Below are 26,991 nucleotides of genomic sequence, written 5' to 3'. Positions count from 1 at the left end.
AACTGACAACAAACGTACCAAATGTACCAACAGTATACCAGATTAATTTGACATTGCTGTGCATCATTCAAATAATTATGTAACATTGCTTCTAGGTTATTTAAAATATGTATTTAATTTATTCTAAAATATGTATTTAATTTCTATCAATCAATCTTGCATCAATACTGCACGTATAACCGAAATTATCAGAGAGCCAGTTTGTTACAGTGTTTAAGGCACCAGGCTAGAAATCTGGAAACTGGGAATTCTAATCACACTTTACCTTCAAAGCCTATTAGGTGACCTTGGCCCATCTTTGAGCCCTAGGAAGCAGGCAGTGGCAAACTGTTTCTAAAGTATTGCCAAGAAAACTACAGGGACTTGTCCAGACAATCACCAAGAGAGAAGGTATTAAGTAAATAAATGAAATTACAGCACTAGTCCCCCAAAATGGAATATATGTACAGTGTTTTTACTAAAAACCAAACAAGAAATTTATGGCTGTGACACCCCTTATTTCTAGATTTTCAGGACTTGGAGCTCCTCTGCTAATGGCCAGGATTGTCATCTCTAAGTGATGCAGTCATGTGACATCACATTTTATGACTTCATTGCTAATTAATGGTAATTCCCATCCCAGTTGCCATTATAACCTGAGGACTACTCATATCAGTGGTCCCCAACCTTTCCAGTTTTGCAGACCGATAGAGTGGAAGGAGAAATAGTTCTGTGTGAAGGGCGGGCTAATACATGCATGCACAGCTCCATTTGTGCAAGGGGCAGGTGCTTGTGTGCACACACAGATGAAGCTCCATTTGTGTGACGGAGTTTTTACACCCGTGCACAAGTACTCGCGAGCCACAACCTGGTTCCAAATAGGCCTCAGCCCAGTACCAGGCCAGGGCCCAAGGGTTGGAAACCCTGACCTATATAAAGTATTTAGATTGCTTTCCATCAAAAATTAGTGTCTGCTTCTTCTTCCTGAAATGTTTTTTACTACAAAGGCCTATGAATGAAATACTTTATTCTTGGAATGTTTAAAAATTAGATGATTATTATCCAAATTCACCCATCTCAGTCTTAGTGCGATATACATTGGATATGGAATTTTTTCAAAAGACAATTATTTGATAAACATAATCAGTTTAAAATTTATACTGTAACAGTAATTTAACTGATGCTTTAAAATCTACAGTTATATCCTGAAGAGTGTAATGGTTTTAAATAAATATTAGTGTCAAGTTATCACATTGAAGAAAATTTGCTTCCCTGTGGTTTACTTCGCTTTCTGTTAATTGGAACATTGAGTTAAGTAATTAGTAAATTTAGTAAAGAATAAAGCAAGATGATGCAGCCTGCTCAGAATGTTATATGAGGAATGGGGGTTATTAAAGTGGAAATAATGAAATATTTATGCAGTATATGTTCAATTTTTTAAATTAATTTTGCTATAAACAACTACCTGTCTCCAAGTAGGAAGGATGCCAATTACTTAATTTTACTGTATTATTATATTTTATTATATATATTCAGAGAATATATTCATGCTTTTTAGTTTGAAGATCAAGAATAGATAAAAATTATACTTCTCAGTTATCTGTTTTATTAAAAAAAATAGTTTGGGTTTCTTGTTTTTGAAAGTATATAAGTATTTGATAAAGTAAAATAGATAACTGCAGTTTATTTGCAGAAATTATACTATGTAGCTTTAATTGAAATTAAGCTCCTAAAATCAGCATTATTAGTGTTTCAACACTACAAAGTATGATTATCTATTAGTATCAAATACCTTTTGAAAGAAAATATAGCAATTTTCAATATTATTTAAGGATAATCGACAATTTTGTGTTAGCAGAGATGACTGCACGTTCATGATGCTTGGTATATTTTAGAAGAATCAATGTAACAGACAATCTGCTTATTCAAAAAACTTTGTAGCAAATTATATGTAAATATTTTCTAGACAATGGATGTGTTCACGGAAAAATACTTTTTGAAACTTTTACAACAAATGTCAGTTAAAGGGGATAGAGAATGTGCTCTGTACGTTCATGTCATTTTTGTTTGTTCATAATTGGTTTAGAGAAAATTTGCAGCCTAATAGTAGATTTATGGGTCTAAATTGTTACATGATATAAGAAGGGATGTTCACCCTTGAGGAAAAACCAATCAGTAGTTGAATACTCTATTAAACAAAAGCAGCTTTCTGGATTATGATCTTCATTGAAAAAATTGGCAGCATGATCAGTATATGTGTTTATTGGCAGTTGCATTTATTCTATATGCCAAATGTTTGAGAATTATTATTTCTTTATTTAGTACTGCTGCAACATGGAGCTGATCCAAATATTCGGAATACAGATGGAAAATCAGCTTTAGATCTTGCAGATCCTTCTGCAAAAGCTGTACTTACTGGTGAGTATATATGGTTGTTAAGACACATATAATTAGCCTTCTAAAGTTCTATCTAGATTTTCTGGGATAAAAACAGAACACTGTGTGTATTGATTTACTGCTATTAAGGGATCAAAATCTACTTTGCTTATTGTGCTTACTTTTAGGCATATGATAGCACTTGGAACTTATAATTTAATGTTTTTGGTTAAGTTTACATAACTGTAAGCAGGGGTGGGATGCTACCGGTTTGGCCTGGTTCTATAGAACCGGTAGCTCTGAAGAGCAGCAGACACCGAACCGTTTTGGTGTCTGCTGCTTTGTTTGGCCAAACTGCCCGTGCAGGCTCTTGGCTGTCCTTTATTTCCTGCTTTTTCAACCTCAGCTGCTTTGTGCTGCTGCGAGGTTGAAAAAGCAGGAAAGAAGAGGATTTTCAAATGCCGTGCACCTGAGCACAGCGCTTATTAGCTGTCCAGGCAGCACAGCTGAGGTTTTTAAGAAATGGTCTAAATGCGCGCAAAACACACTCTCACCAGGGGTGGGATTCTACCTGCTGGAGAACTAGCAAATTGCGCCACTGACTGGCCCCGCCCACTCCTTACCTGGCACGCACGCCATCAAACTTGCCTGCTAAGTTGCTATTTTTCCTTTTTTCCCCCCCGATCATCAGCTGCTCTGCTGTGCTGAGAGATTTAGATTAGCTAGAAAACAGGAAATCGTTGGATTTCTTGCTTTCTAGCTAATCTAAAAGCAGAGCTGAGCCTGAAGCTTCTATTATTCAGTGCAGACTCAGGTAGCAGATGGCAGAAACACAGTGAATCTGTGATTCTGTGAGCAACTCAATTTGCCTGCCTGCTCTGCCTGATTTTGGGTAAAAGTTGCTCTTTTTTAATAAAAAATTTCAATATGTACATACATAGTGTGTTGTAAATTAATTTTGTGAGTTTGCTTGCAAGCAAATTTTATGTGACAGGCTCAGCCGATTGTAGAAAGATAGATCTCTGAATGAATCTGTAATTCTGTGAGCAACTCAATCTGCCTGCCTGCTTTGCCTGCTTTTGGGTAAAAGTTGTTCTTTTTTTATAAATTATTCAATATTTACATAAATATAATATTTACATACAAGACATGCCCAGCCAGTCACATGACCAAGCCACACCCACAAATTAGGCGACACCCACAAAACCGGTTGTAAGAAATTTGAATCCCACCCCTGACTGTAAGTACTCTTAACAAATCTGCAAAGGCTTAGGATGGAAATGGCACAGAATTGTACAGAAGTGACTAATTGCATGTGTGGATACTCTGGTGTGAGTATAATCCTCCTTGTGTTGCATTATCTCTTAGTGGCTTACCATATTATTATATCCTTCCGGGCTTTCACCAATGGTTGGGAGTGGGAAGCTGTGAGTTGCAGTAGTTTTGCTTCTTAGACTGTTGGTTCCAATTGGTGATAAGAAGGGACAAGTCCATTTCATTACTCCTTAATTGTGGGGTACCGTAGTGGCCAGTGCTCTTTTCTACAAGAAGCTCTCAATTTTTTTCATGAAGCCCTGGGTGAGGCCATCTTACAACACAGATTCTGATATCATCAATATATTGATGATACTTATTTTTCCATCTTGACTTTGGGCCAAGCATATAATACCAATGAAGTGTTGTATTGGTATCTAGTGGCTGACAGAATCTGAATACAGAGAAACAGGGTTATGCTTGGTTTGGAAGCTATCCAGTTCCAGAGAATTATCATCTTTACTACTGGGTGAAATCACACTCTTTCTTATGGAACTGACTTGTAAATGGGATTTTTCTGGTTTTTTAGCTTCTGTTGATTGAGTAGGTTACAGTTACGTCCAACAAAGCTTTGTACAATTACACTTATTGAACTCCACTGATAGGCTCTAATCATAGTCATGTCTTATTTACTGTTTTACTGATTATACTATTATTACATTGCACTCTACATTGGGCCGGCTTGTAAAAGAATGGAAGCTATGGTTGGTCAATAATACAGTGCCATCAGGGCTTCCACAGGAAGAAGTGCAAATTAAAGATGGCTCTGCAAAAAGTGGGGCTGATAACCATAGTGAAGAACAAAGAATGGACTGATTCTCCTCAGACAAGAAGAGGATAGATTACCCGCATGAAAGACAGCAGTCCCTGGCGGATTTTGAGCACTGGGAGATGATGGGAATAGCCACGGTCAGTGTCTTTGAAAGAGCACTACGTTGGAAGGCTCTCCTAGAATTTAGAAATTATATTTGGAAATTGCTCGTTAACTACTTTTATGCTATTGGAGACCTTCATATCAACAAATGTGAAAATCCAGATGAGTTTGCCTTCAATTCTTAATGAAAGAAAATTTTAATCATAAGCTTAAGTATTTAAAAAAATTGAAATTAACAGCAAAAGCTAAATAAAACATTGATCCTTGAAAGTTATAAACTGATTAATTTTAAGTAACTTTAAAAATTGGGACACTAGAGAGAAATAATACTTTAATTAGGGGAGAAAAATATACAGGTTTGATTGACAGGATGTATTAAATGATGCAAAACGTAACAGTGAAGGTACTGAAGGACACTTTTGAAAAATGGAATCAGAAAAACAGTGTTAATAATAGCAGTGTTTGTTTCTATAGACTATGTCCTAAAGATGTTATGGCAAAAATAGCAGATGAGAAACAAGTTCTATTTGACATGATAGAGATGGCATTGAAAATGGATCTATAAATGACAGGCTATGAACATGACATGGAAAAGGATGTCTCACTGGACATAACAAAAGAATCTGGTTGATGTTTCAAAAATCAAAAGGAAAATACAAATAATGAACAAAGAGAGTGACCTAAATAATTTTTGTGTTGTTTTTACAAAAAAGAACTGTTAAAGCTTTGAGAAAAAGAGGCAAAGAATGAATGAAAAAAAAACATATTATATATGATTGGATTAAAGATTAAGACTGTTTAAAGTAAAAAGAAAACACAGTTGGTTTATTTGATCAAAGTTAAAATAAAATACATTGCTATTTCTGAAAAACCTTAATTAACTTTCTGCTGTTGCCAATACTGAAAAGATCATGCTTTGTGGATTTGTCTATAGATAATAGATGGAATATGGGTCATCCATTGTAAACCAAGAAGGAATGAGGAATTACTGAAATTATTTACAATTGTGCTGAAGGTTGAAGGTCACCTTTTTTCTTCTTATTATTATATTCTTTCCATTTTCTGATTTTTCCTTTTGTACCTGTCTCACTCCTTTTTATTTTAGTTTTAGATTTTACTATTGTAATTAAAATTATTAACAATATTATCTAAAAAAATATACTGTCTTCCGTAGTTAAGGTCACTTTCATATGAAGAACGTTTGCAGGAATTGGGTATGTCTAGTTCAATGAAAAGAAGGAGTAGGATGACAGCAATGTTCCAATATCCTAAGCGGTTGCCACAAAGAGGAGGGGTTCAACCTATTCTCCAAAGCACCAAATGGTAGGACAAGAAGCAATTGATGGAAACTAACCAAGGAGGGAAGCAATCTTGAACAGAGGAGAAATTTCCTGACAGAACAATTAATCAGTGGAACGACTTGCTTACAGAAGTTGTGTGATCCAACACTGGAGATTTTTAAGAAGAAACTGGACAACCATTTATCTGAAATAGTACAGGGTCTCCTGCTTGAGCATGTAGTTGGACTAGAAGACCTCCAACATCCCTCCCAACTCTGTTATTTTATTATTGACCCTTTGTTTACATAACACCGCCATTTTGAGAGTTACATTGATCGTCATCTGACTTTGAGTGCCATTCAAGGTGATAGTTAGAATCCTTGGTTTTCTCTAGGCTTGGTTGTTTTCTTGCAGAAATTTTATTAACTAATTAAGTAACATCTTCAGTGCTAGAAGAGGATTGTTCGATGTTTACATACAGTATTTTTATTTATTTGTTTGTCTATTTTTACAAATAACACAAGGCGGTGAACATATCCAACAAACCTTCCTCCTCCTATTTTTATTCAGTAGCTTTCCCTTTTGATGTTACTAGGCAACTCTTTATGGTTTAGGATTTGGATTATCGCAATAGTCCTGTCCACATAATATAATCAGGGTGGTCTTGCTCACCATCTTAGTTTCTTTGCTCATCGATTATCTACTTACTCATAAACTACCATTTTCAAGGATCAGAGAGACAAGTCTTTTCAATTGCTATCCCCTTCGAAGTCAGCCCTTCAGCATAGACCAGACTAGAAAACTAAAATTATGACTGTTAATACTACTTTATTTTATTATTTTATTATATTTATCAATTTTATTTGTCACCCATTTCATTTTGAAGCAACTCATTATTATAGATCTATAATAACAGAATCTTCTAAGACTAACTCATTTACTCTCTCCTGCCTTTATCTTTAAGAAACTAGGGATGGTTCATTTTGAGACATTTTCTCTAAATTACTTTTCTGCTTTAGACCAGCATTTGTTTTTATATGATTGTTGCCTTGGTTGCAACTCTTACTCCTATTTTTTCAGGGTTATTCTTATACACCATTACATCTAGGAAAAAATATTCCCCTGGATTTCTGAATGCCCTGCTTAACTAAATTGCATCCAGTCATTTCCAAACACTTTTTGTGCAACTGTTTGACCAAAAAGGAAAAACTTTTTATTAATACATGCTTAAGTTTCCCCAATAGATTGTCATCTCAAATTGGGACAAATGAGATTTGTTTCAGAATTGCTTAATATAGGCCCTAAACACTATGATTATAGAAGTCAGTCTTAATCCTAGACAAGGCCCTGATGACAGATCTTTCATTTTAATAATACTGTCCCTAAATCCAACAGATTATCCCAAATTAGACCCTACTGGTAGACAAAGAAAACAGTGGAGAGGTATGAAGGTTGGTACAATTATCCATGAAATTTGATCGGCTGATTGATTTAAATTGGAGAAGTTAATGGATGAGAGAGGTGCTAGTACGATAATACCCTCATCTCTTTCTACCAATTTTGTTGCTTTTAAAGTAACTTTTAATCCTGATAATATTGCTCTTATTGTGAGTTTAGCTTCCAGTACATTACTAGACACTGTACATGCTTAAATGTGGGGTCAGAATTGCTCTCGTTGAGAATTCCAAATTAAGTGAACTAGTGAGCTTGCAAGTGCTACTTTCCCATTGTTTAATATGACAGCCTCCCAGCTCAAATACACTAGTGCAATTAAGGAGCCAATTATGCAATAAGGACCAGCCTGTCCAATTTTGGGTCAGTATCGAGTAGTAGTAAGTTATATAACAGAAACTTTAATGGAAATTTGCTAATTGTTTCCGGTCTTTCATGTAGACTTCGCTATGTCACCTTCGGTGATTTGAAAGCAGCTTTTGAGTCTTATCTAGAGATAATTTATAGAGAAAGTTGATATATATATATATATATCTACAAATTATTACTAACTAGTACCTCATAAAAATATAAAAATGTACATCAGATGTGCCATTATTTGTGACCCAGATAAACAATCTTAAATTGTTTCCTTCAGTACGTATTCTATTTTTTGTTTCAATTTTTTTGTTTTGTTTTACAATAAATCATATCAGTGCGTGAACAGTGTGACACCTGGGTATCATACATGTTAGTACAAATAAAATAGTACTATTAATCATATTTGTTACATTCCTCAAGCTTATGTGGTTCTAGTGTTGATACACATATTTGTATTACATTTTAGACTTTCATTATTTAGTTATTCAGTATTCCAGTACATTATTCCAATGCCAATCACAATATTGTTTAAACATTCATAATAATACCATCATTCAATTTCTAATCTTCCTTATTATTACTTTTTTCTCATTGTATAAAAATGTGTATACTAATATTCCCCCCCACTCTTATTTCTATCCCTTTCCTAACTTTTAATCATGCCACCATTACATTTAAAAACAAATCCTTTCTATCTAGAATAGGCTTCAGTACCTATTCTAAAGCATACATCCTTGCCCCTTATTTTTCAGGGTTTTGTGTCTAATATGGCTACAAAAAGAGAACTTTGAAGAATAGGACTGTTGTCTCTAAATCCAATTCTGCCCTCCTGTCCAGACTGCTTAAAAAGAAAGCTCTTTTCAGACTGCTTAAAGCAAGGGTCTTCAAACTTAACAGCTTTAAGACTTGTGGACTTCAACTCCCAGAATTCCTGAGCTAACATGACTGGAGGAGGAATTCTGGGAGTTGAAGTCCACAAGTCTTAAAGCTGTCAAGTTTGAAGACCTCTGGCTTAAAGAGAAAGCTGTTCAGAGAAGCTCTTCGAGATGTCCTAATCGAAAACATGAAGAAAGCCACGTCCTTAATTACCATCATCACCAATACCAAAAACAAAGCAGAGATAGCAGAACACCCAGTTACACCTCCCATTCTTTCATATTTGCAGCATTCAAACAGATCTGCAGAAAAGCCATAAAACATTGGGGGTGGGTGGGTGATGGTAGAAATCCCAAAATAGATTATACCAGAATGTCGGGCAATAGCCCTTATTCACCCACAGCAGGGTGTTCGTGTGTATCCATTTAATGAGTCTCTTAACTTCCCTGTGTATAGAAAACTAATAGTAGTTGCTGACATCAAGATTCACATGAAATATCAAATGCACAGGTCACAAAGATGCATTTCAAATTCGCCATGTCCCCTTGAAAAGCCCCAAGTTTTCATAAGACAACCAAACAGCAGCTGATCCTAAAGATCATAAGCCATATCCAAGATTGTTATGGCCGGTCAGCAGCCAGCAGAGCTGGCAGCAGATTCGGACAGTGAGGAGGTTGGGGAGGAACATGGGCCGGTCCTGGAGTCGGGGAAGGCTCTGATGAGTGCTCTGTGTTGGAGGCAGAGATGGGGCCAGGACCATCCAACAGTTATCAGTTGTCTTCGGAGTCAGACATTAGTGAGGCAGAACAGCTGGAGCCTCTTCCCAGTATGCACGTGTACAGAGTTCCAGACGAAGGGAACAGCTAAGGAACAAGGGTCGATTTGGGAGTAAAGCCACAGGTGGATGGTGAATGGCTCCTCCCATAGGGAATAAAAGAGGAGCGAAAGAGAAGTGGGGTTTTGCAGGAGACAATTCATTCTTGCATTCTTGCCAAGTATTGTGTTTGAAAGATATCAGCCTGGCCACTCCCTAAGCCTGATAAAGGCCTGTAATTGTGAACTGTCTTGAAAGGCTGTTGGCCAGGACTTTGATAGAGAGGAATTCACTACAAATTAAATAAAAGGGGTTTATCAGGACGAGGACTCAGCTTCGTGCTGTTGGGGAAGCCTAGGTCAGAACGAAGATGTACAAGCTATCAGATAAGTTTAATGAAGCAAGAACTTCTCTGGTTTATATTCCATAGTCCCAAGAATAGGATTGGTGGATTATCATGAATCTCAAGCAAATAAATGATCATATCAAATACAACAGAATAGAGCCCCTTAAGAAAAAAAAAAGTGCTCTCGGTGGATTTATTGGAGATGGTTTATACTTTTCTGTCCACCCATCCCACCTATATTCCGTTTATGACCAAGGCCCCGAGGGTTAATTCACATCCCCTACTTTTGCTGTTATCACATCCCAAAGTATTAATGGAAGGACCTGGATTTCAGAAAGAAAGAGATAAACATCCTTTATCTCTATAGTACTGTTCTGGACAATAAGGGAGACCTGATCTCCATGCCAAAAGAGAAGAAGTTGGCAACTCTAAAATGGGCATAGAAATGTCCTAAAGACAGGGAGTCCAGGAACGAAACTCCGCCCGGGAAAGTGGGAGCTAAACTGTCCACGTCTTTCTTTATGCCAGGCCACCAGAATTGCCTCCTAGCTAAGTGTAAAGTCTTTAATTACCTGAAGTGGCCTGTCAGTTTGGCAGCGTGGCTCCTCTGAAGGATTAGGGTGCTTAGGGATTCTGGGACGTAGAGTTTTGTCCCTTTCCATGCTGGGTCAACTCTTTTTGTCAAAATGTGTTGATTGTCCCGGAACCAGGGGTATGCTTAGCAGCTCGGGTTTTGAAGCTTGGCTCAAAGCTCATGATTTAATTAGGGCACTGCCCGAATCCTGACAAGTAGATTATATAGCTGCTGATCTTTTCAGGCTAGGTAGCCACCTGGACCTCATAAATTTTTGCCAATCTCCCTAACCAAATTATCAGGGCCTGCATCAGGCAATGGTCCAAATAAGTTTATTTCACAGGGCATCTTTTTCCATTAGAAGTAAAGACATCTTGGCTGTTCTCATTACTAATGCCCCTGGCAGATATATGTAAGGTTGCTTATTTCTTTGGACTTGATCTCTGGTTTATCAGTCTAAAATGGGGAAGGGAATTATCCTTTCCCTTAAGAACTAACATCAGAATGTCTCTGTTGTAGAAAAAAAGAACATTCATATTAAGTCCACTTGAACCATTTCCATACTTAGCTGGCGTATTTCTCTCTTTTAAATTGACCTGCTTTTATTCTGTTTAGATGTACATCTTATTTTTTTGGTTTGATGGTGTCCCACTGTGTTTTAGCTTTTCAGTCGTATTTATTATAGCTAAAAAAAGAAAACTCATATTGTGAAAGATGAAAGAAAATCTGCAAAAACTATAATTGTGACTTTCCATCCACCACACTCAGCTGACATGAAGATAAACGTATAGCTACTTGAATTGAGTTAAAAATAACACCAATATGGAATATGAAATAATTTATTGTGGTATGCTTATAACATCTATTGTGATAGCATAGGAATATAGTATCGTGTAGGGAAGACAAAAATAAATCGGGTGCTTCCAAAGGAACCTCTCCTTGACATTTAGGATCAGCAGCTATAGATACTTTTTGATTCTAACAAGTGGGTTGAAAATAACATAGGACACTAGGATTACAGTTCTTCATGTTTTGGAACCATCAGACCAACAAGGTCCTTTCCAATTCTGTTATATAAATATATTCTAATCTACTAATCATAGCTGTGTAAATCCTCCCTCCCAGGGCCAACAAGAATGAAGAGTGCTCTTTATTACAGTATCAATGACTTGCAAATCACACAAATGTATACATCCAAACTAGACTGTGTTGTTTCTATGTGTCATATAATATGTGGGTATATGCATAATTTATATTTATTTGTTTTTGTTTGTCATGTTTATGTAGTGTATATTGGAGGTGGTGACCCTTTGAGAGCTGAATGCAACAAAATTTAATTTTAATGTATGCCGATTAGTGTGCATTCAAAGTGACAATAAAGTTAGTCTAAGTCTACTACATGATTAGTTAACCAGAAACATTTTTGTGAATACTTTAATTTTGTTTCTCTTGAAAAAGGAGTGTTCATGTCCATATAAAATACAGGTAGTCCTCAGTTTATTACCATTCATTTAGTGAGTGTTCAGAGTTACAACAGCACTTTAAAAAGTTACTTTTTTACACTTAAGACTGTTGCAGCATTCCCATGGTCAGGTGATCAAAATTTGGATGCTTGGCAACTAGCATATATTTATGATGTTTGCAGCATCCTTAGGTCATGTGATCACCTTTTGCAACCTTCTGACAAACAAAGCCAGTGGGGAAGCCAGATTCATTTAACAACCATGTCACTAATTTAACAACTATAGTGTTGTTGCAATGTCTCCTGTGCCTGACCTGATTTTTCTCCTCCTCTCCCTAATACACCAAAGAGATTGAAGAGGGTTATAAAAAAGTAAGCAGGCACACAACAAGCAATATATATTGAAAGGATAGTATGATGGCAGTTGGAACTACCAGAATTGCTATCTACAAGGTCATGTGATGTCACACTTTATGATCACGTTGCTTAGTAACAGAGTTGCTGATCCCAATTACTGTACTTAAGAGAGGACGACCTGTAATTATATGAGCACCAGGGTGAGTGTTCCAAACTGTAGAGAATAGGGACAAAAGAAGGCTGAAGTAAAACTATAAGTGTAGTCACTGTCATGTGATTTTTCTTTTTTACTAGTGACTGCATCACTTAGTGGCTATGTTGATGATCCCAGTTTTGGTTGCTAAACAAGAAATATCTATAGTTGTTTGAAATATTTCATTCATGCATTACTCCAGAGAACCTAGATAGTTCCCAGTGATTTTACAAGTTATTCAGCTCTATTTTAAAGTACAGAAGCAATCCTCTAGCCCAGTGGTCACCAAACGGTGGGCCACGGCCCACTGGTGGGCCTTGAGAAAATTTTGGTGGGCTGCAGAGAAATGTCACCCCCAGAGCACACCACCCCTAAAGCAATTAATCCAGGCTGCGAAACACAAGGCTGCACCGCCCACATGGCCTGCAGGTATGCTCCCCACCCACTCACTCCTTACCCAGCAAACTTGCCTGCTAAAATTGCTATTTTTCCTTTTTCCGACCAGCATCTGTTCTGCTGTGCTGGGAGATTTGGATTAGCTAGGAAGCAGAAAATGGTTGGATTTCTTGCTTTCTAGCTAGTCTTTAGATCTTCGGCTCTGCTTCCCTTAGGACTGAAGGTTTGCTTGCAAGCAAATTCAGTGCAGACTCACAGCAAGCAAATTTGAGAGACTAAGCTAGCCGATGGCAGATAGATAGATCTCTGAATGGATCTGTGAGCAACTCAATCTGCCTGCTTTACCTGATTTTGGGTAAAAATTGCTTTTTTATATAAAAAATTCAATATTTACATACATGGTGTGTTGTGAGTTAATTTTGTGAATTTGCTTGCTAGTAAATTTTATGAGTTTGCTTGCAAGCAAATTTTATGTGACAGATTGAGCTAGCCAATGGCAGATAGATAGATTTCTGAATGAATCTGTGATTCTGTGAGCAACTCAATCTGTCTGCCTGTTTTGCCTCATTTTGGGTAAAAGTTGCTCTTTTTTACAAAAAATTCAATATGTATATAAATATTTATAATATTTACATACAAGCCATGTCCAGCCAGTCAGTCACATGACCACCGAGCCACACCCACACATTAGGCCATGCCCGCAGAACCGGTTAGTGGTCCCTGGGATCTAAAATTATGAGTTTGGTAGTTCCTGAGGTCCAAAAGGTTGGCAACCCCTGCTCTAGCCCACGCTTGACAAACTCAATTGCATCATATGATGTATCACGATGTATTGCAGCATTTTTTGTCTTTACGGAGCTGGGATGAGCGTGGTAAAGACAAAAATGCATCCAGCCCACGGGCCACCAGTTTGACAGGCCTACTATAGCATTTTAACTCAGAAAAATAGCTAAGGACTTTATATATTCTTTTTATGTTAGTTTTATATTCTGCCTTTTAGGAGTTGAAAATGGTATTCATTGTTTTCTTACAAGATCATTTCGGGTTAAATGAGGCTGAGACTCAAAGGCTAGCTGAAGTTAAATAGTAAGCTGAAAATCTGTAAGCTTCCTGACATCTAACCATTAAAATTATAATTTATTTGGATACAGGCCGTCAAAAATTGCCTGGAAAGTCAATGTCTTACTATTTTATAAATTTGCTGACTTCTTTTTAGATTACATTTAATTTACCAAAGTTAAATATTATTTATATAATTTAGCTGTTTCCACAGAATGATTTAGGATATTGCCATCATAGGCTTTCCAGTGATTTCATTTGAAATCTGGATAGTAATTATAACAACAGCGGTAGCAACATTATAATTTGATAGTAATCTGACAAGAGTAAAGATTAGACACACGGTTATGATTAGTGGTATTAACATAAAGCTACCATTCTGGATCTAGAAATCTGCAAATATTAATGGGTGTTTTTAAAGGGGAACTCTGCTCTAAAGTATATTTTGGGAAGTGAAGAGAGCAAAATCTGCCATGCTAACACAGATTTCCTCATAATGAATGTTGCCCTATAGCTGATTTCTTTGATTTGTTTAAATGTTCAAATGGGTCTTAAAATATTTTGATGTTCCCTAATTTCCACCTTGAACAGTATTGGATTTTTTTAAAAAAAAATCACATATTTTGAACCCATCTTAGGCAGTGGTCAATGATAGTAATGAATATTATACAATGATATTGTTGGATGGTGATCAGTAGGAAGAAATGTTATATAGAAATCTGAATGAAATCTGCAGCATTCCTTTCACTGATAGAACTATTTCTATCAGAAGACTCAAAGAGGTGCACAACTACACTGCCACCTGTAGTTTCCTATTGCGTTTGAAATCAGTGCAGCTTATGTCGCAAAAGGACGACAGCTGCCTTGGTTGGGCATGCCTGGTCAGCAGTGAAAGGAAGATGGCATAGGTCAGTGGGTGTTGGTGACAGCCATCAGGGATAGGTTGCAGAGGCACAGTGCAGGGGGGACACAAATTGGGGGAAGACAGGCAGGTGGGAGGAATTGGAGGAGACCACAGCAGGGCAGGAGAGGTATGAGATGCTCACCTAATGATGATAGTCATTGTCTAATGATTGCAATCAGGGTTTCTGAAATTATTGTCACTAAGTGATTTTGTCATGTTTCGCCTAACAACAGCCTCCCTGGAAATTCCAGTCCCCATTAGGGTTTTTAAGGAAGGGTTACCTCTAAGGCAGGCTTGTCCAACCCGCGGCCTACGAGCCACATGCGGCCCAGGTCACCTCGTAATGTGGCCCAGTGCCCACCCCAACCTTCGTGCCAGAGCCAGCGAGGAGGAGGAGAGGCAGGCGCGAGGCGGGGCAAGGCGAGCGCCACGCCAAGCAGCAACAGAAAAGGTGGGCGCCATCAGAGTGCCGCCGCCACCGCCGCTTCTGCCGCCGCCGCCGCCGCTTCTGCCCCGCAGCCGCTGCTGCTTCTACCCCCGCCACCGCTTCTGCCCCCGCCGCTGCTGCTTCTGCCCCCCTCTGCTGCTTCTGTCGCCGCTGCCACTGCTGCCACTGCTGCTTCTGCCACCGCTGCTTCTGCCGCCGCTGCTGCTTCTGCCTTCCAGTCCTGCCGCATCCAGCTGGGCCATTTGCAGGAGGAGAGGTAGGCGCGAGGCAGGCGAGCTTTCTCCCCCCCCTCCCCCCCACCCCCGCAAAATTTGGCCGGAAAATAAAACGTGATAAACCGTGATAAAAAATAAATAATTTTTAATAAATAATAAATAATAAAAACATCTCACTAACTTCATTTCCAAATAAATTTAATATGTTAACTATGTTTTCTATGGTTTTTTTTGGATGATCAGGTATCGTTACTGTTATTTTATTTTATGTGGGGCCCAAACCAAATTTTCATCTTCTAATGTGGCCCAGGGAAGGTGAAAGGTTGGACACCCCTGCTCTAAGGTATAATGTATTTTGTAAGATGATGTGCATACTTCCGTAATTTTGAAGATGTATTCATAAATCTATTTGAAAGTAGTAATTATATTCATTTCCTGTGCAGATGCAGAAATAGTAGCAGATCAGTGCTAATCACACATAAAATGGCTCTAACATTTTATTAAACAAGATCTGAAATATTAACCCCCCTATTCTCCCAAATCATATTTGCAATCGCAGCAGTCCATAGTTAGTGGATCCAACAGTAGTTTTTGTAATTTTCAGATTTTGTTAACTGTAAAAGAGACACAACAAGGCTAAATTATATAGTCTATTATAAAGTTATATAACTGGATCTAATGTTTTACAGTCCTGCTTTGTATGCACAAACCAAAGGGGCCTTTAAAACGGAAGTCCGTTGGGATGAGGTAGAGAACTAGAGAGAATGCTGTCAAAGTCATGCGCACAATGGCCATTGGTTAATGTTATATAAAGGCACATATCTCCTTAATGGTAGTATTACACTCTGACAATGTTAGCAGAGGCTAAAGAAAGCTTAGTGTACAATATAAAATTTTAGTTCCAGAGATCGAGATGGCTGTCTCTTTTTTCACAAACTAAAATAAAAATAAACATTCTTATTTTTAAAATTTGTTTTATTTTGCTTTGAGTGAATAAATCAATGAAAATGTTTGACTTTGTTGCAAAAACTGATTGTGTCAAAAGAAACTTTTAAACTGAAGTAAAAGACATACCTGGCTATCTCTGCCACCTGTGATTCCACACAAAAATTCTCAAATTCATCCAGTTACAAATCTGGTTCTTGAAAAGTGGTCAACCCCATCCAATGTTAGGAATGTCCAGCAAGACAACCAAACTTTTCAAATCATTAGTAAATTGATGAAATGGTTTTTGTAAAATGAGAACAATTATCACCTAACATATGAGAATGTAGTAAGGTTGCTAGTTACTGTGTTCAGTTGAAAAGATTTCAGTCTCCTGCCACCTCTCAAAATACATCCCCTCTAAAATGGGGTTGCTGTTTTGGATTCACTGAGAATAAGGTGAAAATTGCAGGTAAGAGGCTATGTAAAACAGGCTCATTTTAGACCTATTTCGTTGGAGGGGAAGAGAACACAGTGGCAAAATGTAAATTGCCCCAAGAGGGAGGTCAAAGAAGATGCTTTGTTGATTATGTTTTCTTCCAAATTGCTTGATTTTTATTTTTATTTTTTTACAAACATCCAGTAATGGTTGAAAGTGTCCCAACATCAGAGTGACCTATTTCAACCTTACATAAAGTAATTGAACCATAAAATGGACCATTTGATTTCTGTATTGTAATCTGTAAACCTTTCAAATTTAAAGTAGGCTGGCTGAGCAGGACATTTTGGCCACATAATGTTTTACAAACTTATTCGGTTAACAATGTTACTGTATGAGAATAGCTCAGATTGTCATGTATATTTTACATTAATTGACATATTACAATTTAACTTCATAATTTCATCTCTGTGTTTGACATTACAATTTAACTTCATAATTTCATCTCTGTGTTTGGAATATCTAATTAGCTATTTAAATTAGCGGTCTGCTTTATTATAAATAAATCAGAACTAGTTTTAAAGTTAAATAGCAAAAGTGGCATATATAACAATTAACATATCAAAAATTTTGAATTGAAATCCAAAGACTCCCCAAAAAAAAAAAAAAAACACCTCTCAAGAGCAACCCCAGAAAGCAGCATTTTCTGGAATTCGATATGGAAACAGGACCACTGAAAAGCTTATCATTAGTGGTAATTTGTCTAAATGGTATCCCAGAAATAGGGCTTCTGTGAATCTTCAAACATGACTTCCATTACATCGACATAAATCATAGATAGTTTTATATATCCTTCAAATAATCACGTTATGGCATTGTTTAAATATTTAATGGATTTATATATTAAATATTTAATGAATTGAACAAATTGGACATGGAAATAAAAGCAACTATCCAGGATCTAAGTATTTCCATTTGGTAACTGAACTTCCCAGATTCCCTTCAAAATCTGTCCCATATAGAATAAATTACAGAAATTAGACTACTATAAGTTCATGCATTTCTTCATCTAGATAGGATCACATTTGTTATATCAACCAAAGTTAATAAAAGACATACCTGGCTATCTCTGCCACCTGTGATTCCACACAAAAATTCTCAAATTCATCCAGTTACAAATCTGGTTCTTGAAAAGTGGTCAACCCTATCCAATGTTAGGAATTCTGCTACCAAGAATTTTTTCCATTATTATTGTTGGTTGCACAGCCAGATGTTTAGACTAGATTTGTGTCCGCCTATCAAGTCTCTCCCAAGGACCTGAAATAAGCAGATTTTGTTGTTAGATAGTCCTTAAATTACAAATGTAATGGAGTTTGCCAATTAGGATTTGTTGGAGTGAATCAAGTAAAATGAACATGAAAAGTCCCTGCTTTCACCCATTCATTCGCTAATCAAATGCACTGGTTGTTAAGTGTACATGAAGTGTCTCAAGGTGGGGAAAGCCATGGAGGGGGGGCTAATGATGGAACAGGCCACCTGCTTAAGACCATCCAAGGCATTCCCTGACCCACTGAGATACCTCATGCAATTGCTTCCCTCACCCACATCCTGCCGCACGGGGTCATTTACCTTGCAAAGATCTAGCGACTGTCTTCTCTCCAGCCTCTCTGCCGCATAAGATCACAAAATCGTGTTGCCTCAAAGTGTCTTGTTAGCTTGCAAACATTTTGTGCCAGAAGTGAAATGTTCTGGGAGCTGTGATCTTGCGGGACTTCAGGCCATGTGATCACAGCGCCCCAAACATTTCACTCTTGGCATGTGAAAAGTGTTTGCAAGCCAATTGGATGCTGGATGCGAAATCGCCCTGCTCTCAAAGAAACAGCGGCAGAGAGGAGACAGATCTTCGCAAGGAGAATCTGGCATGGCAGGATGGGAGGCGGGGAAGCAGTTGTGGAGAGCGGAAGGGGGGAAATGGGCCAGGTGAATGTTGCAGTGCCTCTGTAATCATTCATAAGGGTGAACCATGGTCCTGCAACTTTCGTAATTTCAGGACTGTGTCGTAAATACTTGGGGGTATCACATAACTTTGAATAGCCGCTAAGTGAACTGTCATAACTCGAGGATTATCTGTATTAAAGTTACTGTTGCATGATGTAAGTTGTTCCAAGGAAAATCGCTTTTTGCAATTGATGGATGAGAATTTGTTAGTTGTGATGGTGTTCAAGTGATGCTTCAGATGGTTTGGGATTATATCTAAGGAACCTATTACTATTTGGTTTTACTTTTGCTTTCTCGTGCCACAGTCATTCTTCTCTTTGCATGCCTGTATGTTTTGTGATTTTTCTCCCTTTCTTTTTCTTCTATTCTTCTATTTCTAGCATTACAGGTAATCCCCGAATTACAACAATTCACTTAGCGACCATTCAAAGCTATGATGCATCCCCCCCCAAAGTACTTACAACCCAGTCCCAAAGTTATAAATGTTACAGCCATGTGTCTGGTGTTCACCTTTACGAAGAACTGCAGAGGCACTGCAACATTTGTTCTGACTATTCCTTTCCCCCTTCCCCCATCGGGTCTCCAATTTTCCTCCAGAGGTCCAGTGTAGTCGTTGTTGACCTAAGTCTGGTTATATCCTTGTTGACCTGGACAATGATCAATTTGGTATGGGTTTCTGTTAATTATGCCTCAGCATATCGGCAATCTTCATCTGGCTTCTCTGATGAAGCCTGACCATTATAATTGAATCTCTGGCATAGTTCTCATCCTGTTCAAAGCGCTCAAGCCCCACAATGATATCAAAGTAGTGCCTCCTTCTCCTTCTTATGCTTACATTTATATTTATTATAACTGCCCATTTCAAAAGACTTTGGACAGCTTACATCATATAAAAATGGTAACAGCAAAACTTGACATCTTGGATAAAAACCAGCTATAATAATAAACATGATCTCCATAAGCCTAGGCCTTGGAATAAAGTCAGGTCCCTTCCAGAACCTAAGACAGTAGAGGCAATACATGCTAATAATACTTCAATGTTGCCTGGATTTGTCAGCCTTGTTAGGTAATTCTCCTAAAAAGCACTTCTGTGGGCTAAGCTGCCATGCATTCAACCATTGGTCTGGCAATGGTTCTTCTCCCTGTCTCCGCAAATAATTCCCATCTTCCATTATAGGATTAAATGGAAGTATATTTCTCCTACTCTATCCAAAAGCTGCCCACAGGTAATCCTCAACTTATGATCACAATTAGGATTGGAATTTACATTATAAGTCATTGTGATTGTAAGTTGAATCAGATCTGGGTTTATGGCCATTTTAACAATGGTCATTAAGCTAATGCCATGGTTATAAGTGAGAACCCATTCTTCTGAATGGGTGTTTTTTGCTAGGAATTGGCAGAAAAAGTTGAAAATGGTGATCGTTTGACAACAGGACATTGCAACTGGTCATACATGTGAGCCAAGCACCTAAATTGTGATCATGTGACCATGGGAGTAGCGTGACAGTTATAAGTGTGAGGATCAGACTTTTATCAGCAGCATTGTAAACTTTAAGCAGTCACTAAAATAATAGTTATATGTTGAGGACTACCTGTATATGCTATATGCTTCAGTGAAAGGGTGCTCTGAAATTAGCAGGTGTCCTCTAAACCCAGTGAAAAACCCTCAAGGGTACTGGATCAATTACAGTATATTGAAAGCTTCTGAGAACCGAATCAGTTCACAAGCATAGTGGGATGACCCGGGGCTGGGCACGGAAGCAACACAGCCAGAACAAAGGCTTAATTCCCCTTTATTGCTCCAACTTTCCCCCCAAAGTCCCACAGTTCGCTGCAGGTCCAGGAGCAAAGCTCTAAACATGCACCTCCCATAGTTCCTGGCTGCTATTAGTCCAGAGAAGCAGCAGAGTTCTGAGGCAGCCATAGTTCAGGGAACTTGGGCCCAGGGAGTCCTTGCCACAGGAAGAGTTCACTGGGACTGCAGCACAACCCAGAGCAGAACTGTGTCACTGCAGACTTGTACATAGCCAAGTAAGAAAGACAAACAGGGCAAGGCAAGCAGGGCAAGGCACAGTATTCAGATGTCGGTAATAGCAGGTGAGGCTGAAAAAAGGCAACCCTTGTTCCCAACAAGCGCCCCTCCCAATGGCATCTCTAAATCTAATATCTCAGGTGAGCCTAGTGAAGAGGGGCTTCCAAGTCATCAGATCGCCCTGCATTGATTCTGCCTCCTCTCCATTCTCTGGGATTGGGTGGGGGAGGTAATTGCTTGTCACTGGAGCTCTGTCTCTCCTCTGCTTGCCTTCTCCTCTCCCCTTTCTTGGTCATTCTGCACCCTCTCTCCTTTACTGGCAACCGTTCCCAGGCCTGAGGGACCTGGGACTGCCTCATCTTGCTCCTCCGTTTGTTCCTCCAGGGCTAGAGAGGCCACACCATTTTCCTCTGTAGGCCCTAGCTCCATCTCATTCTCCTCCTTGGACCCAGGCTCTGATGTGGCCATGATAATATATAAATAGCCAAATGATAGCAGTTTTGATCTCAAACTAGGTATAAACCTAGATGAGAATGTATCCAGTTGATTAATTTTTCTGCAAAACTACTCAGAAAGGAAGATGAGACACAGAATAGCAGCTTTATCATAGATGTTTAAACTAAGATAAATGGCTTTTTAAAGGAGTTATGATATCGTTTTCACCTAATAAAGCATCTGAATCAGTTAACATCAGTGACATTTGATGGAGGGGGAGACACATAACAAGAACATCATTGTGCTGACACAATGCAAACTTTGCCCCTTTTGTGCATGTATTGTGATATTTATGAAAGCAAAGAAGCTCACAGTGTGACAGTGTCTGCACCATTTTGATTAAAGTGTTAAGTCCTTGGATACCTATAATTATCATGCTTGCCAATGAACTCTTTTGTGTGGAAGAGAGAGAAAGAGAGGGAAGTATTTGTGCACAAATATTGAATATATAATATCATAAAGCTGGAGTAGATCACCTTTTGGTAACTTTAGAAACATAGAGTTACATGGTTGGAACAGAAACTTGGAGATCTTCAAATCTTACCTCCTGCTCAAGACAGGAGTCTTATATTACCCCATTTAAATATTGTCCAGCCTATTCTTTTTTTTTAGAAACAAGTTTTATTGATTTTTGAAGACAAACAAAACATAAAACATAAAAGTATAAAACCTCCTTTCTAAGAATTACTTATAAATTTTAACAAGGCATAAAGCATTTTTTAAAACATAGTTCCACATTATCACATTTCCATTTACACATATTTATCTTTTTCAAATTTCTCATTATTTCTCCCTTCATTTTTGTTCAATTATATTTCTTTCTATCAAAGTTTTAGTAATTCTCAATCAATCATAAACACACAAAATACATAACATAAAACAAGACATAAAAAAAAATAAAACCTCCTTAATTGTCATTTATACATGTCTTTTCCAAATTTCTCTCCCTTTAGTTTCATTCCTCCAAGGTTTTATTAATTCGCAATCAAACATCAAACTAATCAATCAAACATAACTAATCAAAACACAAAACATAAAACTTCTTTTGAAAAGTGGCTTAGCCCCGGGTTACATCTTTTTTAACAGACCTAAATCAAATTCATGCTCACCTTATATACCATTCATATCTTATTAACCATTTTATATAATTTCTCCCATCTTTTCACTCTCTTAAATATGTTTTATTTATTTCATCTTATTTCAAAATCATTATGCTTATATTTTTTGTCCGTTCTTTTCCAATCATCTATTTATCTCTTCTCTTTAGCAAAAAATTTCCCCTGTAATCACTTTTAAAGTGTGACGCCTTCCCCTAAAGTAAAACTTAAAATAATACATAATTTCCATCCTGATTCTGCATAGTACATTCTACATATTAAATCTTAAAATAAAAGAATAATAAACTTATAGTATAGTTAAATATATAATTTCCATTCTAATTCTAATTCTGATTAGTACATTATTTTAGAAGAAGAAAATAAAGTACTAAGTTTATAATAACATTAAGACAATAATGAATTAAACTATAACTAAACGTTAATCATTTTACACATTCTCCTTAATATTTTATTAAATATTGAAATCTATCATTATTAAACATTAATATTTTATTAAATATTCCAATAAACTATTTCAAATGCAAATACTACAATACTATCTTATGTACTCTTGCAGAATCTTTCTTTAATTATGCACTATCCATTATCCTTTACCTCTAAAAAAAAAATGCTTTTTGAGATCTTGTTCTAGCCCGTGGCTTTTTTTTCTTTTTCCTCCCTTTCTTCTCCGGTCTGGTCTTTTGCCCCCCCCTCCTAGCCTCCCCCTTTTAACTTCCCCTCTCTGTTGTAATTCTCTTTTCAGTTGCTTTCTAACATTGTACCTTTTTTTTCACCCTATTTTTCTTTTTCTTGGTTGTTTTATTAAATCTTAAATTCTCATTTTTCCTTCCTCTCTTCCCATTTTCTTTCTTAATCGAACTTTTTAGTCCATTAAAGATGGCTACTTCCTTTTCTTCTTCTTCTTCTCCTTTTCCTTCTTCCTCAAGTATTTGCTGGTACGTAGAAACCGCCATTTCTAAAAAGTGGAAGGCAGCTCCCAAGGAATCCTTGCCATTTTGCTGTCTTTCTTTTAATTTTTCATATTCCATTTTTAGTTCATCCACAGATGGTGCCATTGTAAATTTTTAAAAACAACCCAGATGTTTTCAATCTTAAAGTAATTTCCAAATGTCAAAGTTATCAAACAATCCAAACAAACAAAAATTATTTCCTCTTCTTCTCTTTACAATTTTTCCTGCAGGGGCAAAATCCCAAATGTATTTTAAAAGCCGTATTACAGTTAATTAATGGTCTTATAATCTTCAAGGCGTCTCCTCCAACAAAGTTTTAAAGATTTTTTTTTTTTAGTCCTCTCCTTCCCACTTGTAACAAAGAGCTTATTTTTACCTTTAAAAAGCAGGTTTTTCTGTGCTCCTTTGCTTTCTCCGTAAGGAAAGGGAGTGAACTTTCCTTCAGCACTTTCGCCATTGTAACAAATTCTTTTGGAAACAAATGTATCAATCCAAAAGTCAGGTTTCCAGGGTGTTTTGAAAGTAACTTAATGTCCCGGTTCAGCCAAGAAAACTTCTCCTTCTGGCTCTTCCTCCTGCACAATCTTATCTGGTTGAAGATTTCTTTGTGGCTGCCATTACTGACAGCCGCTCCACCGCCTCAGGAAAAAGGAGTCTAGCCGGCTGGGGAAAGGGGGTGCGATATCCCCAGATCCCTGCCCAGATTTCCTCTGTCTTCCGCTGCCCCTTCAGGGTAGCGACAACCCCCAAATCCAGTTGGATCTGGGGTACCTCAGCAGCGAGCGCAACAGGGACCTGCAGAGAAGTGGATTCCTGCCGCCACCGAAGCCTTGCAACCGGAAGTCCTTGTCCAGCCTATTCTGGAAAACCTTTAGTGATGGAGCACCCACAACCCCAGGAGGAAAGCTATTCCATTGATTAATTGCACTCACTGTCAGAAAAATTATGACAGTGAGGTTGTGTCTCTCTGACAAGCTTCCACCTATTGTTTCTTGTCCAGCCCTCTTGTACCCTAGGGAATTCCCTCTTCTTTGTGACAACTCTCAAGTACTGGAAGATAGTTATCCCACCAATCCTTCTCTGTGATAGGCTAGTTATATCTAGGCCCCTCAACCATTAATCATCTGATTTAGCCTTCAACGCTTTATCATTTTTGTCGCTCGTCTCGACACACTTTCCAAGGTCTCAACATTTTTTTTTATGTTGTGATGACCAGAACTGGATGTAGGATTCCAAGTGTGGTCTATAACAATTCACCACAGCCAACTCACCATGGCAATCTCACCATGGCTAGCTTGCCATGGCCAACTCACTGCAGGACACTATCACAGCCATCTTGCCACAGGACACTGATATCAAAGAAATGATGGAATAGAATCATTAAAGAAAGGATGCAAAAGGAGGGACAAAATGAAATGTGAATGGAAAAAATTAAAATAATTTTTATTTATTTTAAATAATTATAATTGTTAAATTGTCCTGTAGCGAGTTGTCCATGGCAAGTTGGCCTTGGTGACTTACTCAGCGGCAAATTGGCCATGATGACTTGGCAGCGGAGAGTTGGCCATGGTGAGTTGGCCATGGTGGGTTGGCCGCAGCAAGTTGGCTGTGGCAGGTTGTCCCATTCCCTTCCAAGTGTGGTCTCACCAGTATGGTGTAAGGTGGTACTACCACTTCTTGTTATTTTGATGCTATCCCTCAGTTGTTGCAGCCTAGAACTGCACTGGCTCTTTTGGCAACTTCAGCACACTGCTGGCTCATGTGTCATACTACCTGAATGGAATTCATATTTCACAACACATTACCAGGAGTGGGATTCAAATTTTTAACAACCGGTTCTGTGGGCATGGCTTAGGTGGTGGGTGTGGCTTGGTGGTCATGTGACTGGGTGGACATGGCTTGGTGGTCATGTTATTGGCTGATGTGGCCAACTCAATATCACTTACATCGAGGCATGCATCTTCTCCCCGGCCTCTCATGACTGTGGGGATGCTGCAACAGTCGTAAGTGTGAAAAATGGTCATAAGTTTTCAGTGGCATTGTAACTTTGAATGGTCACTCCACACAAGCAAAGTACCAGCAAAGGAGGGGGAAAAAACTCCAGAGATGTTCCTGAGACAGGAAGTCTAGTCCTGCCAAGAATGTAATAAGGGTTAACAGAGAGTCAGTTTCTGTAAGCAACACCAGAATGTTTCCTTCCTGCCTTCTTTACAGGATTAGGCCACTAATTTCTTCTACCAACCGGTTCTCCAAACTGCTTAGAATGTTAACAACCAGTTCTAGAGAATAGGTGCGAACTGGTAGAATCCCACCCTGCACATTACCCTATAATAAGTTTCTAAATTTAAATAAAACCAAATTTTTGACATATGCTTTGTGTTTTTTTCCTTAAATATACATTAAACATTGCTTCCAATTTCCAGTAGTAATATTTCAAAGGGTAATCTGAGATGACACAAAATTCAGTGACAATAGTTTAAAATGTGTCTTTACTAATATTATGTTATAGATACAGAGGAAAGACAACAATTATAGATACAACTATTATAGATACAGAGGAAAGACAACAATTCATACGTTATTAAATATATTTCAAGGGGGGAAACAGAAAAAAAATGGAATTAAATTGAAAAAGAAGAAACACATTAAAGTTTCTAAAAAACCCTAATAGGAACCAGGAAGCAGGCCTTCTCTATCGTAGTACCTGTACCTGCCTTCTGGAACTATATCCCCAATGATACCTTGGCCCCAATTCTGACCTCATTTAAACAAGCCATTTGTTCGTTCCCTCCTTTAAAGCCATAGGTAGGATAGGTAGCAGGCCCCTTGTGCGATGGCCTCTTGAACTCCATCAGAAGCTGTGTGATTTTTTTAAAAAAATCTATTATTGTTTTGTGCAGTTTTACATTGTTTTAATGTATGTTATACAGAGTAATTTTATAAATAAAATACAAAAATTACAAAAAAAATAACAATGTTCACAGGAAAAATAAAAACAGTCTGCCATTATTTTTTAACAGGTTGCATTAGATTTGAACAGATGTAATGATAATGATATGAGAGTTTAGGACTTTAAGAACTAATCAATTAACAAATGAATAACAACTAATATAAATCTACAGCAATTAACAAGAGCCTGAAGCAGTCCATCCTTAACTTTATAGTCAATCAGGTAAAGTTTCATATTTTAAAAACTTAAATTGAAAGAAATCCTAACTCTGAATATGGTAGAAGACTATCTGTAAATTTATTGTCCATAAAATGTTTCTAAATTAAATTAAAGTCAGCATCAGGCTTATTTTTAGATATGAAGTTATTTTTGGCATTGATACATATTCCCAAAGCTTAATTTTCCAGTCCTTTTGAAAGAGTTTATTGTAACTTTCAATGACAAGCGTAGAGAATCCTGATACTGGTTAAATATAATATATGTAAAGCTGTATGTATGCTTTATAGAAATATAAGGCTTGGCCAGCTGGCCAGAAAAGCAAATCGTTATTTAGAATTTGCTTCATCTTATGAAGAACTATATTTCAAAATTGCTGAGCTTTGTGCCTACCAGATATGGAAGAATGATCAAATCTATGAAGATTCTAATAGTTTTTCCATTGTGTTTAAATTCAGCGTTACTTAATCATGAATCTTGGACTTCAATTTCTGAATTATGTTTTTTTAGAAAGAATGTATAAAATTGTAGTAAGTGACCTGAATTTTGTGTTATAAACATTTCAAATTCAGTCAAGTCTCTAAATA

The 26,991-nt window shown here is 37.5% G+C and overlaps 1 protein-coding gene across 2 annotated transcripts in view; it reads left to right on the top strand.

Annotated features, from left to right (window-relative positions):
• The window catches only part of TNKS (tankyrase), a 93,795-nt gene that overhangs the window by 8,881 nt on the left and 57,923 nt on the right, over window positions 1-26,991 (top strand). For both annotated transcript variants that reach the window (XM_026712685.2, XM_087926291.1), the window contains exon 3: window positions 2,302-2,397. In XM_026712685.2, the coding sequence (XP_026568470.2) occupies window positions 2,302-2,397 (96 nt within the window). The remainder of the gene's footprint in view (window positions 1-2,301; window positions 2,398-26,991) is intronic.

This window comes from Pseudonaja textilis, chromosome 2, assembly GCF_049901715.1.
Source record: "Pseudonaja textilis isolate UNSWEBS1 chromosome 2, rPseTex1.2, whole genome shotgun sequence".
In the NCBI taxonomy this organism is placed as follows: Eukaryota; Metazoa; Chordata; class Lepidosauria; order Squamata; family Elapidae; genus Pseudonaja; species Pseudonaja textilis.
Note: the sequence above shows the minus strand (reverse complement) of the source record. Positions and strands in the feature narration are given on the sequence as shown.